We start from the raw sequence: 16236 nt of genomic DNA on the forward strand, positions 1-16236 counted from the left end.
GTGTTCTATACATGATAGGAAGCTCTTACAGGTTTTTGAATAGGGGAAGTGACATGATCCAATCTATGTTTTTAAAAGTTTTGCCTGGTTACTATGTGGGAGAGAGCTACTAGGGGGCATACAGTGACAGCAGGGAGTCCGTCATAGTCCCGATGACAGACAACGGTAGCTTGGATTAGGGTGGTAGCAACAGAGGTGGTGAGACAGATCCAGGACTTGTTTTTGAAGATAGAGAAAATGGGACTCATTGATAGGGCTTATGAAGAACCACTGTGAGCCAGACTGACAAGGTGGAGCCAACGCCTTTTACTGGGATGGGGACGGCTAGGAGAGGAGGAGGAGCAGGTCGAACTGGGGCTTGGGGAACACGGGTCAGGTGTTCTGCTCACACATACTAGGTCTGAAGGCTATTCTGACACCCAGCTGGAGCACACAAGTCTGAAAGTCAGGGGCGAGGTCAACAGGAGAGAGAAAACTTTGGGAGTCAGCAGTATATAGACAGTGTTCAAAGCTATGGGACTGAACGAAAGCATAAAGATAATGAAAATACCTAGAGATGCCTGAGCTATGGGGGAGACCAAAATAATACTTAGAAGCTATAGCCAATTAAGTAGGAGTAATACCAGGAGAACTTCTATTAACCCTTTGCATTCATACTCTTACATATCAGGTTTGACACAATTTTGGTTTCAAGAAAGCTCAAAACTGGTTGAAGAATTTTCAACAAATATAATTTCCACAGATTTTTCTAATACAAAAATTTCCAAAATTATAAGACAAATAGCCATAATAATAATATAATAAAATATTTAGTTTATAAACAGCCACAATCCTAAAATTAATCGGATTTAATTGAGGGACAAGTTGAAAATCCTGGCAATGGGAAATATAAATGTATTACTCCATCTGGTGGTCTGATGAAGTAATTTTCTGAAACATTTGATGTAAGCACATCCTATCTAATGTCAATGAATGTCAAATCCCCAATTTCCAAGGTGATGTTACCTCTGCATCCACAAAGGAAATACTTCTTAAATTGGCAGTGCCACAAATATGCTGAGATAATGTAAAGTTCAGAGTGTAAGTCCTAAAAAGCAATTACTTAGAAACATGACACTATCGTGGCTTGAGAGCCATTCTTATGAAAAAAAGAGAAGGTTTGGTTGAACTAAGAATGGGAGTTGATGGTGTGATGTATTTGCTAGAAACATTAGCAGAACAGTGTTTAATCATATTAGGGGACGTTTTTAGTATCACAGTACTAGTCATACTACTGTTGGATTACTGTGTTCAAATCTGGACATCATATTTGAGCTGGACCATTTTCTCAAATCTGCATCATTTGAAGAAGACATAAAAATGTACAGGGCATTCAGAGCACAGTATATAGTGCTCTGAATACAGTATGATGAGTCTGTAAGTTATACAGTATGATGAGTCTATAAATCATATCATGTGAGGAATAAGAAACTGGAACTGGTTAAGCTAAAGAAGTGTAGGCCTAAGGAGGGCATGGTAGATGGCTTCCAACATTAAATGGCTAATGGAAGGAAAAGAAAACACTAATTCTTTGTTGCTCCAAAAGTTGGACCCCATGCATCTAAGTTAAAGAGAGGCAAGGCTGAAGGCTGACTTAGCATGAAGGGGCTACCCCACAATCAATCAGCTGTCTCCCATATGCTGTGATCTTCTGCTTCTGAAAACACGATGCCTAACAGCTTAGGAACTGTATAAAACAGAATTCCCATACCAGTTAAAAGACACCTTCAAGTGACCTATCTATTTCAAAAGTCAATTATTCGATATTTTAAGAAGTATTTTTTACTTTTTTTTTAATTGAAAATTTAGTCACACAGTTTGACTAAAAGAAGTCCCAGGGAGTCCCTGGCCTGGCACCACAACATGTCATTGAAATAAGAACTGAACCGTGAATTATTCCACAGAATTAAATTCTTCCACAGCATGGAATCAAGTGGTAAACACCCTTGGCCCCAAAAAGAAGTAACAAAAAACAATAGGCTCCTAATCATTCTCCTATTCACTCATGACAAGGGGGATATATAAGATGGCAGTAAGTAAGGCAACAACTTAGTTCATTTCATTTTCATTTTTACATTACCTTCCTCTCGGAAACCCATTAAAATAACAATAAACATATATAAAATGTAACACACGTGTTTACATTTCTGTTTTCAGGATCCAGTGCCTTCCTTTTTCATGACTTATTCCCTCCTATTGGTAAAGCACATCCTTGAATACAGTGATTTTCAGACTGGGGTAACATGTATACTTGGATGTACAAACTTTTCAAAGAATATATGGGCATGGTTAGTTTTAAGGGGATTTATTTGCTGATCTCAACTCCCATATGTTATTTCTCCTAAAAGTGACCTGCTTAAGAAGATGATTTTGGAGAGGTTCACCTTTCCTAATCACCCTTCTCCCACGTTACAACAGAAAGGCCTGGTATGTGACAGCTGTCAAATAGTTCCACATCAATGAATTTAAAGCTTTACACTATCCTGCGTCGTTCTCTAATTGTCTTATATGTATTAAAGTCTCATGCATTAAACTAAGTTCCTTATAATTTTACAATATACAACATTAGGGACAAAATAGAGACAAGGCAATGTTTACAGATCTTGTTTGCAACTTTGCTTATTTGCTTCTAGGCTTGCCTAAAGTATTTGTTCACAAACTATAAAATATTTTTGTAAATGTAAGTTACAAATAATGTCATAAAAATGCAAAGTTAAGAGTCAGTATATGTAAAATGTTATCAACAGAAAAGGTTATTGGAATGAGTTCTTTAATAAACCTGAAAAAAATCAGCTCTCAATGAAAACAGTATTTCTTGTAAGGTAAGGATTAGCAACCTGTTTTTTGTAAAGGGCCAGATATGCGTCACATAGTCTTTGTCATAACTAGACAACTGTGTTGTGGAAAAAAAGCAGCCAAAGACAGTATGTAAACCAACAAGCATAGCTGTTTTTCAATAAAACTTTATTTACAAAAACAGATGGCAGGCCAGATCTGCCCCATGAGCCATAGCCAGCTCCTGTTTAAAGGAATTTTTGTTTAAAAAGTTTACCAGATTTCCTTTGTCGACGGCCCAACAAGTCTGTAACTGCTTTTCGAAATTTTTTTGCTTCTTCTTCATTGGCAAAATTAAGGGCAACTTGACAGGTCTGAAATATTTTCATCAAAAAAGGTAAACAACAAAAACCACAAATCTAGCTTTACTTAACAAAAAAATTAATAACCAATAGAAGTACACTCTGAAGAAGAAAAGTTTCACTTTATTAGCAGACAAGAACTTACTTTATGACTTAAAAGTTATAACTTATAACTTAAGAAGGCAAAAAGCATAGAGAAGGTAGAGTAAAAGAGTACTATTAGAGAGGTTACCTATCACAGTAGACACTCAAATGTTAAACTGAATACTTCATCTTCAATTAAAAAAACAAAATAGTAAATAGAATTTGATCCTTCAAAAGAGCTCTATGAACATTTGGATTTGAAAAGGCAAACGCTGGAAACATTGATCAAATGCAGATCAACTCTATGTTTTTCAGATATTATTTAAATTATAACCTTAATTCATGTAAATTATTAGAAGTGTGGAAACACCCTGAATTATTATGGCATTTAGTCCACACTTTTATATATGTACATATATTTATATACAATCCAGAAAAATGTGAAAAATAACAAATAAGGAAGAAAACACTTTTTGAAAAGATGGACATATCATCTAATCCAACCTTTTATTGTAGAAAATTTAGGAAATACAAATATGAAAACAAAAAAAATTAAAGTCACCCATAATCCAGTCACTCAGACAAGTCCTGTGAGTATATGGTATAAAAATCCTTCTACTTATTATATTTTAGTATTCTTCTAGATCATATTCTTTCACAAAATAATTTGAACAGCAATATAATCTTCAATTTTTAAAAGTTACCATGGATTAGTGGTTTCACTTTTATAGATAAGAAAACTAAAACTCAAGAGAGGTTAAACTATTTGTCCAAAGTCACACAGAGGTAAAACTATCTGACTAAAGAAAGAGAAGACGAAAAAACAAACCTCTTTTCTACATACCAAATTACATTTACAGTACTCTTTGAAACCTTTTTTTTTCCCTTAAAATCTTAGCCATTGCTTCCTACTAAGCCATAATATGGAGGCTTTTAAAAGTAAAATAATTCTTTATATTTTATACAATGTTTACACAAAAAGCTCAAAAATACTTTCCATAGACAAATGTAACAGTAATTACATTAAACAGGGCAATAAAGAAAATATGACTTACATCTCCAGCAAAGGTATGAAAATATCCTCTAGGACTATTATATACAAAGTTATTGTATAGCTCTTGTTCCCACAATAGTTTCCCATCCTAGAAAAAAGTAAAAGTTAAAGTAAGAACTACCAATAAGTAAGCCTCTTGGAAAACACACACACACACACACACACACACACACACACACAAAACAAAGCCGATGGGCCTTCCCTGGTGGCACAGTGGTTAAGAATCCACCTGCCAATGCAGGGAACGTGGGTTCAGTCCCTGGTCTGGGAAGATCCCACATGCCGTGGAACAACTAAGCCCATGCACCACAACTACTGAGCCTGCGCTCTAGAGCCCGCGAGCGACAACTACTGAGCCCACGCACCACAACTACTGAAGGCCATGAGCTCTAACGCCCGCGTGCTGCAACTACTGAACCTGCATGCTGCAACTACTGAAGCCCGCATGCCTAGAGCCGGTGCTCCGCAACAAGAGAAGCTAGGGCAATGAGAAGCCCACACGCCACAATGAAGAGTAGCCCCCACTCGCTGCAACTAGAGAAAGCCCGCGTGCAGCGACGAAGACCCAATGCAGCCAATTAAAAAAAAAAAAAAGCAGATGACTCATATTAAAGAAACTTTATATTAATACTAGCTTTTACATACACACAGACCACATATATATATAATACATAAGTAACATATCACATAATTTAGTAAGTAGTAACAGTAAATACTGGATAATGTTTCTTTCATAAAAACTACATACCAAGTGAGTTGAATTCAGTATGCTAAGATATAATCTCATTAGCCAAGCATTTCCAAATATAGTTACTTGGTCAAATACATAACCAAACACTTACTAGATCATCAACGTCAGATAGAAGGGGTAGGATACTTTTATATATGCACTGATTATCAATGCATAGTTCCATCAGCAGTACCTAGACTGTATGCTATCAAATATTACAGAAGGATTTCATTCTTTTCCTCAATTCTGTAGATGCTGGGAGGGTCAAATAAGTCTTCTCTGTACTGCTCATTAACAATCTTTGAATTCCTAAGTTTTGCAGAGTGGTCTAATTAAACATTGGTATAAACAGTATCAATCACGTGCAGAAGGAGACTGAGGATTAAAGTGCACCGAGGTTAAACTATGGTTAAGAGATCCATGGTGATTGTCATATTGATAGCTGTAGTACAAGAAATATAATTAACCTTAATACCAAAGGTGGCTAATTCCAAGTATTTAGCAGTGGCTATCTATAATTGGAGATGAATGGTTAGACAAATATAATCATTGCCCTATTCTGGTTTTGTTGTTGTTGTTGTTATTTTTTTTGCGGTACGCGGGCCTCTCACTGTTGCGGCCTCTCCCGCTGCGGAGCACAGGCTCCGGACGCGCAGGCTCAGCAGCCATGGCTCACGGGCCCAGCCGCTCCGCGGCATGTGGGATCTTCGCGGACTGGGGCACGAACCCGCGTCCCCTGCATCGGCAGGCGGACTCTCAACCACTGCGCCACCAGGGAAGCCCCCATTGCCCTATTCTGAAATGCAAGGTTCTACATAGACCACAATTTTAAAATATTTTAAAATGTTGTACACACATTATGACCATTGTAATAGAATCCCTTTCTTCTCAGTGGAGTTATATGTACGTTTGATTTCTAAACAGTGCTTCTCCTTGGTAGTGAGAAATAAATATATCAAAGGACTTAGGAGTGTCTTTCAAACTATGCATGTGTTCCCCATCCCCCAGAATCACTGCCATAGTAAGTAAGCTACTGTTAGTAACAGGAGTATGCCACATCTCTCAGCTGTCTTGGGGTATGGAGAAGGGGATGTTACAAATTTCTAATGTACAAAGTGCAGTAACTTAAATATCATTTAATCTCAGGGGAATACTCTGCAACAGATCCAGATGGTTATCCCATTTTACAAATAAGTAAGCCGGAGCCCAGGGAAGTAAACCAGTTTGAATACAATCTGTCTAACCGTAAGTATCGTCCAGGAGTTCAAACTCAGTTTTATTTTTCTGTAACTACAATCCCATTACACTTATAGCCACATATGAATATTAAGCAAGGAGGCTTACCCACGGAAAAGATTTTAAAAGATAAATGGAGACTTCATCTCAGCCAAAAAATTATTTTTAGTGACTATCAGAGATGAATTCCTGACAAAGGGCATCCAATCTAAGACAAGGTGGATTTATGTTTAAGAGTGAGGGATACAAAGCTGTGAAAATCGGAACATACCTATGTTGACAAACAACATAAAATGGGTAGCAAATACTTTATTATAGATATTGTATAATGCTTTAAACCCAGGCCGAAGTAAGTAAGTACACACCAGGCTAAATATACTTTTGTAGCTCTCTGAAAGAACTATATACACTAGTCTGTAATGGACAGGATGGGATAAAAAGAGTATCATTAGAAAAAGAGAGAATGTGGGAAAAGCTCAAGACCCAAAGGAATAAAAACAGACAAACCAACAAAACCTTTAGTGTGCAGACAGATAAAATGGGGAACTATTCATGTCCTGGTTTAGAATGTATTCCCAATTTGGTCACAGTGCCCATGGTTCAGTATCTAAAACCAAGCTTCACTCTTCTAGTGTTAACTGAAGTAGAATATAAATATTACATACAGGATAAACAAATCTATACTATTATAAATTACAATTGAGGTAGAAAACCCTACAGTTTAAGTGGAAGCAAAATAAAACTCACCTTGATATCAAATATTCTTAAAAAATAAGATCTCTGTGGATTGTCCTTAACAAGACAAGCAACACCACTGCACTTCTTTGACCACATACAGTTCCGATCTGCTGCATATAACTGTACCACTGCTGAAGACATAGTCTGCAAAATATAAAATTTATAGCCATTAGGTTCAAAATAACACTAGGATAACCATAGCTTCTGCTAACACCTTGACTGCAATCTCGTGAGAGACCCTGAACCAGGACCCCCGGCCAACCTGCTCCTAAATTCTGGACCTGAAGAAATAAACATTTATTGTTATTTTAAACTACTTTTTGAAGTAATTTCTTATGTAGTAATAACTAATATAATAACTATACTAAAAATAATTATTGAAAGCTAACATTCATTTAGGCTTAAAATGTGTAAGGAATGTGCTAATAAGCACTTTAAAATATTGGGTTGGCCAAAAAGTGCCTTCGGTTTTTAAGTAAAAATAAAAGACACATTTTTCATTTTCACCAAGATCTTTATTGAACAATATATTCATCTTTTTATTCCATCTTCCCAAAACTTATCACCTTTTTGAGCAGAGAACTGTTCCAGGTGCCTTTTACAGTCTTCCAGGGAAGTGAAATTTTTTCCATTAAAAGAATTTTGTAAAGACCAAAATAAATGGAAATCTGAATATGCAGTGTCTGGTGAATACGGTGGATGAATCAGAACTTCCCAGCCAAGCTGTAACAGTTTTTGCCTGGTCATCAAAGAAACATGAGGTCTTGTGTTATGCTGATGAAAGATTATGTATTTTCTGTTGACTAATTCTGGATGCTTTTCGTCTAGTGCTGCTTTCAGTTGGTCTAATTGAGAGCAGTACTTATTGGAATTAATCATTTGGTTTTCCGGAAGGAGCTCATAATAGAGAACTCCCTTCCAATCCCACCATATACACAACATCACCTTCTTCGGATGAAGACTGGCCTTTGGTGTGGTTGGTGGTGGTTTACTTCGCTTGCCCCACGATCTCTTCTGCTCCACATTATTGTACAGTATCCACTTTTCATTGCTCGTCACAATTTGTTTTAAAAATGGAATGTTTTCATTACGTTTAAATAGAGAAGTGCATGTGGAAATATGGCCAAGGTTTTTTTCCGCTTAACTTACGTGGAACCCAAACATTAAAGCGATGAACATAAACCAAGCTGGTGCAAATGATTTTCAGCGCTTGATTTGGATATTTTGAGTATGTCGTCTATCTCCCGCATGGTATAACACTGATTATTCTCAGTTAATGTCTCGATTTGATCACTATCAACTTCAACTCGTCTACCTGACCATGGAGCATCATCCTGTGTGAAATCTCCAGCACGAAACTTCGCAAACCACTTTCGACACGTTTGATCAGTCACAGCACCTTCTCCATATGCTGCACAAATTTTTTTTGCGTTTCGGTTGTGTTTTTACCTTTCTTGAAATAATAAAGCATGATATGCTGAAAATGTTGCTTTTTTTCTTCCATCTTCAATATTAAAATGGCTACACAAAAATTCACCAATTTTGATAAGTCTTTTTTTAAATGCACACTGATATGACAGCTGTCACATACAATCTAACAAAATTGTTTGCAATGAAGTTAAAGACAATTAAGTGCTACTAGAGCCATCTTATGGAAAAAACCAAATGAACCTTTTGGCCAACCCAACATAACTCAATTGTTATTACTATTATAACCTCACTTTATGCTTGAGAAACCCAAGATTAAAGAGGATAAATAATTTGCCCAATATCACACAGCTGAGCTGAAATTCTAATCCAGGCAATTTGTGACTTTAGATCCTGTATTCTTACTCCCTGTACTATATACTGTTTTCCAATAAAATGAACATTTGATCAACAAAGTAGTAGTATCAATAAAGTCTGACATCCATAAAGCAGTTAACCCCTTAAGTAAAGATACTAAGTCAAACCTGAAAGCAAGATTTATGTTTACTAATTACAGTGCTGGAAACTTTGAACATATTATCATATGAAGATAAATTCTAACATCTCCTTTTTAAAAAATAATTAATTGATTAATTAATTTTTGGCTGTGTTGCGTCTTCGTTGCTGCACGCAGGCTTTCTCTAGTTGCAGTGAGCGGGGGCTACTCTTCGCTGTGGTGTGCTGGCTTCTCATTGCGGTGGCTTCTCTTGTTGCAGAGCACGGGCTCTGGGCGCGTGGGCTTCAGTAGTTGTGGCTCGTGGGCTCTAGAGCGCAGGCTCAGTAGTTGTGTCTCACGGGCTCTAGAGCGCAGGCTCTAGAGCGCAGGCTCAGTAGTTGTGGCGCATGGGCTTAGCTGCTCCACGGCATGTGGGATCTTTCCAGACCAGGGCTCGAATCTGTGTCCCCTGCATTGGCAGGTAGATTCTCTTAACCACTACGCTACCAGGGAAGCCCAAACATCTTTTTTAAAGATGATAAAACTGAGGGGAAAAAAAGATTTAAAGTGAACTGCACCTGGCCATACAGCTTGAAAGCTATACTGAAGATATGGAAAGTGATTTGAGTGACGACTGTCCCAATTATCCCAAGGATATACCTAACTAGCACTCTTTTAGATGCACAGTAAAGAAGCTAATTCATTACATACAATGGACACCTTAGAACGTGCATTAGGGTTTTCCAGTACACCACGCTGCCACCTCCCTCATGACTATATCATGAACCAGTGGAAACTTTCATTTAACTCTAATTTAAGTTTCCTGTATATTATAATCTAGAATGTTAACTATTCAATCCCAGTTTCTGTAAGAGTTATTAATACACCCATTACTGGTACAGCACTTACAAATCTTCTAAAAATGATAATTTCTTCTGATCCAGCAATCTCACTCCTAAATTAGAAATTAAGGAAATAATTTAAAATAAAACCAAAAATTGTATTTTTAATATAAATATAAAACCAAAATAGTTATATGAATATATATTAATTATGGTTTTTTAAATAACCAGAAATAGGAGACAATTAAGTAACTTGGTACATCAGTTCAATGAATACTGGGCACTGTAATAAAAAACAGACTACATTAAGATTTGGAGATGACACTGTTTTGGGTTACTTAACTATGCCTAGGGAATGCCCTCCTTTGACAAGAGAATTCCAAAGACCTATTCTACACAGGAGTCTTTTCTAATAATAATAAAGTCAGAAATGTAAGATCAGTGTACTGCTGGAGATCAGAATTTCAGAAGAACTTTCTTTCCCAGATAACAGTGATCGATGCTGTTTTTAACTTTTGCAGACCAAACTCATCTTTGAATTTCATAGACGGTCATGAACAGGACACAAAGCAGCAGGAAAAGTTCCACAAGAGCCATTTTAAAAATTATGAAGATAGCTTAGAAACTAGGACATTGGGTTTTTAAAAAGTAGATTGAAGAATGTGGGTGTGCCTTTGGCCTGCTCAGAACATACCAGTGTGCTGCAAGTGCACAGTCTCAGCATGATACCTCCACAGGCCCCCTGACCCTAAACCCCTAGCACTGAAACCATCAGAAAAATGGATTTTGCATACATTATACAAAGATGTTAAAGACCAAGCTGAAAAATTTAAAAATCAGATGAGAAAATTTGTTTTCCAAGGAAAATTCATATAAATTACAGCCCTTTTTAGTATGGTGCTGTCAAACTGCAGTCATTTCGAAACAGAAAAGCAATTAGTAAACTAGATACCAAGATAAAGTTCTAAGAACCTTACTTTACGTTTTAACTAGAAAATAAGAAGTTACAGCTTGCAAAAGAAAAAAATATGCTATTAAATAGAGTATGAAATTCCATTATGGAAATCCCCTTGTCAAAAGAACCAAATATAAAACCAAATGTAAAACACTGTCTGGATGTATATGTGAACTTAATAACAACAACAACAAAACCCCCCAAATCCCATTTAAACATTTACATAAATTTAAAACAAAATCTAAAACATCTGCTTTTAAGAAATAAAGACCCTGGAAACAATGTTATAATTTTCCACACAAACATGTTTGGCATTATAAACAATTCATAAACTTTTTTTTTTTTTTTTTTTGCGGTACGCGGGCCTCTTACTGCTGTGGCCTCTCCCGTCGCGGAGCACAGGCTCCGGACGCGCAGGCTCAGCAACCATGGCTCACGGGCCCAGCCGCTCCGCGGCACGTGGGATCCTCCCGGACCGGGGCACGAGCCCGCGTCCCCTGCATCGGCAGGCGGACTCCCAACCACTGCGCCACCAGGGAAGCCCCAATTCATAAACTTTTAATACTAAAGAACTCAACTAACCAGCAATTTTCAGTAATGGGATTTTCAAAATTTTGCTACAATGTTATTGTCAGTCTAAGTGTGCCTATTTCATTCCTTCTTATCTTAACCTGTCAAAAGTCTGAAAATTATATACTATAATACCTTATAAAAGCCTTTTCTGACTAATTCAGAATAATTATAGTAAATGCAAGAATAGCATAACATTTAATATACAAATGCCAGAAATAATAACAACAGTGACTATCCCTAGAACTCTAGATTGACAGTCGCTTAATTAAGTTTTTAAAAACATTCCTTCCATTCCTTTAAAGTAATTATAGCTAATCAACTCTATTACTTTTTGTCTTTCATAATCAAGAAGGTAGTCTTGAAAAACAACCTAAGGACAAGTGCTTAGGAAAGGAAACCTATTTCTTATTAGCTCAATAATGTTAGGGTTAAAATTTGTTAATTAAAAGGGGAAAAAAGTACTCTATCAATTTTTGTAGAAACAGAACCTGCCCTATCTCACACATTCCTGATATTTCAGTAGTGAGTTACTGCAATAAATAGCACATCCGTCCTCAGAACTTTCACTGTCAAGGGCAGAAATAAAATGGAGGATGAATTCTGGGATGTGAATCCCTCCCACTCTCCTTCAGCATGGCATGTCCACCTCTCTGGGGCTGACTGCACCAGTCAAGAAGTATTTGGCTGATTCTCTAGGTTGAAACGACTGCTTTTTCTTCGTGTTTCTAGAGTACCTTTTTGTGTATCTTGTATAAAATCTTGTCATGTGACAGATCTTATTCTAAAATAGAATTTTCTATATTGATTTACTATCCGTTAAGTAGACTGTAACTCCCTTAAGCACCTAAAATAGTTTTGTAAGCCTATATTTCTACGTCACCTATACTTTGCCCCAAGTAAGCAGACACGTGTTAAATTAAATTAAAAACTGCATACTATGATTTTGATAATGATACTATGATAATGAAAAAGAGACTGACCTTTGTTTTAGGATACACACTCTGAAGTATATGGGGCATCATATCAGCAACTTATTCTCAAGTGATTCAGAAAATAATAATATGCACGTATATACACACAAAGAGTAAAATGTTATAAATGGTAAAATGGTAACCCATGGTAAAATGTTATAAATGTTTGACAAATATATTCGAAGGATATACAGGAATTCTTTGTACTGCATTTGCAACTTTTCTGTAAGTTATGAAATTATTTTGAAATAGAAAATTTTTAAAAGCACAAATGATTCAAAACAATGCAAGACTCTTAACCCCCTTCCACAGTCATGACAGGCTTGCGAAGGTGGTTCTCTTCTCAGAGTCAATGCTACCTCTACACATGTTAGCCACTGCCACTCTGACCCAAAACTAAGAAAACTGCCACTTCTTCCAAGTCCCTCTATACTAATACTAACTTTGTTAAAAGGAGTTTCATCTTGAATAAGACTCAAATCATATTATCAGAACAACCATACTATATAACAGGTCAGAATAAGAATTTTAGGTCAAGAAAATAGATTTTTATTTTAGAATCAGCTAATGACAGGGAAAAGACTGAAAAACACCAGGAGTTACAGATCCTTGCTTGACAACCGTCTACAACAAGTACTATGACTTAATACTGAATAATTGTCTACAATGATTACTGTTTTAATAATCAAAAAACATACAATGGTGTTAAAGAAAAATTTTTTAATATATTTTCAATGAATATGAAAAATAAACTGAGTATGGAAAAGGAAATCATATGATTGAATAAATAAAAGTCTTTTCTGCAATCACAATGGCCTAGATTAATAGTCAGAAGATTTCAGCTTTTGGGCTTTCCTGGTGGCGCAGTGGTTGAGAGTCCGCCTGCCGATGCAGGGGACACAGGTTCGTGCCCCAGTCCGGGAAGATCCCACATGCCGCGGAGCGGCTGGGTCCGTGAGCCATGGCCACTGAGCCTGCGCTCCGCAACGGGAGAGGCCACAACAGTGAGAGGCCCGCATACCGCAAAAAAAAAAAAAGATTTCAGCTTTTTTTACGTGCGTGTGTGGCCCCAAGTTCCTAAAAACGAATCTGGGAAAATCCATCCTAAGTTTTCTTAATACATAAAAACTAAGCTTTAAATATGTTCCTAGATACTCTGATGACACATTCACATGAAATGTCCCATTATTATCCTGAACATGAAATTTTAATATGAAACATAAAAGAAATTTTAAAAGTAAAGAAAGATAAGGAGTTTGGTTATTCCTCAATTAAAAAAAATTTAACTGTAAAAAATTTGAATTCTTATAATTACTTAATTATACAGTGATCTCAAAGAGCAATTTTCTAAATAATTAAATTATAACACCACCTAAGTTACATGGCAACCTAAAAACCCAATACAGAAACCACCCATTTAAAAAACAGAACCAAGATTCATAAGTGGTAAGTACCAGTAAAAATTATCCAGAAAAAGAAAACAAATAATTCACTTTGGAAAGAAGAGATTTTTATTACCTGGTAATTTCCACAATGAGAAATAACCAGAAAAAGAAAGAAAAAAAAAACAATAGAGAAGGTAGAGATTGAAAAAGAATACATCAAAGACAAAAGGCTCCACAAGGAGTAGTAATTTTAAAAAAGCAAAGCTGGAGGACTGAAAGAGGAGGAGCACAAAAGCAGTAAGTAAAAAGCAGGATCCCAACAGTGAGGAAAAATGGAGCCATATAAAAGCAGCTACTGCCTTAGGACCAAGCACAAGTAGTCTTTTAGGTCTTATTAGCTATTTAAGAAAACTGGTGCTGGATGTATTCATTCATCAAATGTTTACTGAGCACCTACTATGAACACAGGACTGATCAATGGGGGCGGGGAGGAATAAAAGTGGGGTCAAACACAAAAGTGAATTAGATAGACACGGTCCTCGTGAAACATGAGTTCTAATGGGCAGACAGACATTAATAACTATTACAAATGCTATAAAGGAAAAATCCAGTATGCAAGGAGTGTGTACAGTCTACCGAGCATGGAAAGGCTTCCCTAAAGTGACACTATACCTGAAGGATGAAAAGGGATGAGTCAGGTGAGCAAAGAGTTGGGGGGAAGTGGAGAGGAAACAGCATTCTAGGTAGACACATCAACAAAGACCCTACCACGGGAAAGTGCTAGGGGAGTTTTAGAAGCTGTTTGGGGTGGGAGATAAGAAAGAAAAGAGTGGTATGGAATGAAGTTACAGCCAATATTAAAGCAACATCAAACAGTTCAACTCCAGTTGAGAGAGATAAACAGAGATACACAGTTTGGAGATGTGGTACAGCGGGTTAATCGTTCCCATATTGGCCCTTGATTCCTCTCAGAATCCAGGTTCTTTTATAAACTCTCCTCCCCGCCTGACCCTGGGTATGTCTATATGACTTGCTTTAACCAGTAAGATTTCAGCAAAGTAGAGCTTGAAAAGTACTTGCACATTGTGCCTTGCCTTCTTAGAACTGCTGCCCTGGGGTAAAAGACCACACGGAGAACATGGGCCCAATCATGTCACCTGCACTTGCTGAGCCCAGTTCCCATCAGGCCTGCCAGGTGAACGCCACTGCATGAGTGAGCCCAGATGACAGGAGTAGACTAAACACCCAGCCAGTCCACAGAATCGTGCAAAATAAATTGATATTGCTTTAAGTCACAAAAATTTTAGATGCTTTGTTTGTGGCAATACATAACAGATGTTGGGGATTGTTTTAAGATACTAAAAAGCACAGTAACCTATAATAGGTAACTGTAGCTCCTGCCTCCATTCCATTTACATTGGACCTGTGTTTAAAATTACAAGTAAAATCATAAAAATTCTAGAGCTCACTCTCATTACCAGTACACTCTCTTTTTTGAAACCATTTAAAAAATCACTTTATAAATGAAAGCCTTACTAAAAGATATACGCTGTGCAACAGACGAAGCTCACTCAGTAAACTCACAGCCACACATCATCTCACACGGTGCCTGTGATTTAAATTCATACATCTAGAACACTGTAAATTATATGGCACAGATCTTCAGCATTACCTGCAAATGCTGGTATTTACAGATGCTAAAACTACAAATGGCAAGGCTTACTGTATTCTTAATTTTCTACTTCAAGGATAATTATATACAGATTAAGGCTCTGAGAGGGATACTGATCTCATTACAGACTGGGTCACATTTGCAAGCAGGTGAGGACACTGTTAAAAGTGTGAGCACACAGGTATGGCTTGCTCTCTTCTGCTTCTCCCTTCGCTGCAGCTTAAGTGGACCTACTTAAAAGGGGTTTTTCTCTTGTTGCCTCTTCCCTTTGTCTGCTTCTCTCTTGCAAGGTCAGTTGGCTTATGGTAAAACCTGAAGTTTAGGATTGGGTTTTCAGGGAATGAAGGTGGGAAGGGTTCCCTAGGATGCTCACCTCAGCTAACCAAAGTTTAACGTTACCAGCTGAGACCCAAGCTCTCTGATGACAAACAATCCCCTCATTTTATAGATGAGGTCACTTTATTTGCCAAAGGTCATATATTGGTCAGCTCTGGATGCATTTTCCAATTAGCTGCTCATTTTCTATTCACTGTACACCATACTCATTGATTCATCTAGTTCCTATATTGTCATATTTTTGCCCTATCCCATCTAAATGATTCTCTAAGAAAAATATACCCTTAATATAATTTTATTTCTCTACTGATCCCATTTGGTTTAAGATTCTTACCTTATTTTGGGGGAGGGAAGGGAGAGGCTGGCGGTGGTGAAGGTGGTGGGAAATAGAAGATTGCTAGTGCCTGACAGAAAAGGATCTTTGTGAAAAGAAAAACTTCAAACAGATATACATTCTATGTTCTGAGGACACAGGTAGATTTATCATGAAGTCAGTTAAGTTTAAGTTATAGGCAGATTTACTATGAAGTCAATTAAGTTTAAGTCAGGTTAAGTTAAGTTTCCTTTACTTGGAAAAGTCC

The 16236-nt window shown here is 37.0% G+C and overlaps 1 protein-coding gene across 2 annotated transcripts in view; it reads right to left on the reverse strand.

Moving 5' to 3' along the window:
* WASL (WASP like actin nucleation promoting factor) overlaps window positions 1–16236 on the reverse strand; it is a 71269-nt gene that overhangs the window by 32847 nt on the left and 22186 nt on the right. For both annotated transcript variants that reach the window (XM_019924637.3, XM_019924629.3), the window contains exons 2-4: window positions 7028–7162; window positions 4316–4402; window positions 3092–3188 (exon numbers count right to left, since the gene is read on the reverse strand). In XM_019924637.3, coding sequence (XP_019780196.1) covers window positions 3092–3188; window positions 4316–4402; window positions 7028–7162 — 319 coding nt within the window. The remainder of the gene's footprint in view (window positions 1–3091; window positions 3189–4315; window positions 4403–7027; window positions 7163–16236) is intronic.

Source organism: Tursiops truncatus, chromosome 9 (genome assembly GCF_011762595.2).
Source record: "Tursiops truncatus isolate mTurTru1 chromosome 9, mTurTru1.mat.Y, whole genome shotgun sequence".
NCBI lineage: Eukaryota > Metazoa > Chordata > Mammalia > Artiodactyla > Delphinidae > Tursiops > Tursiops truncatus.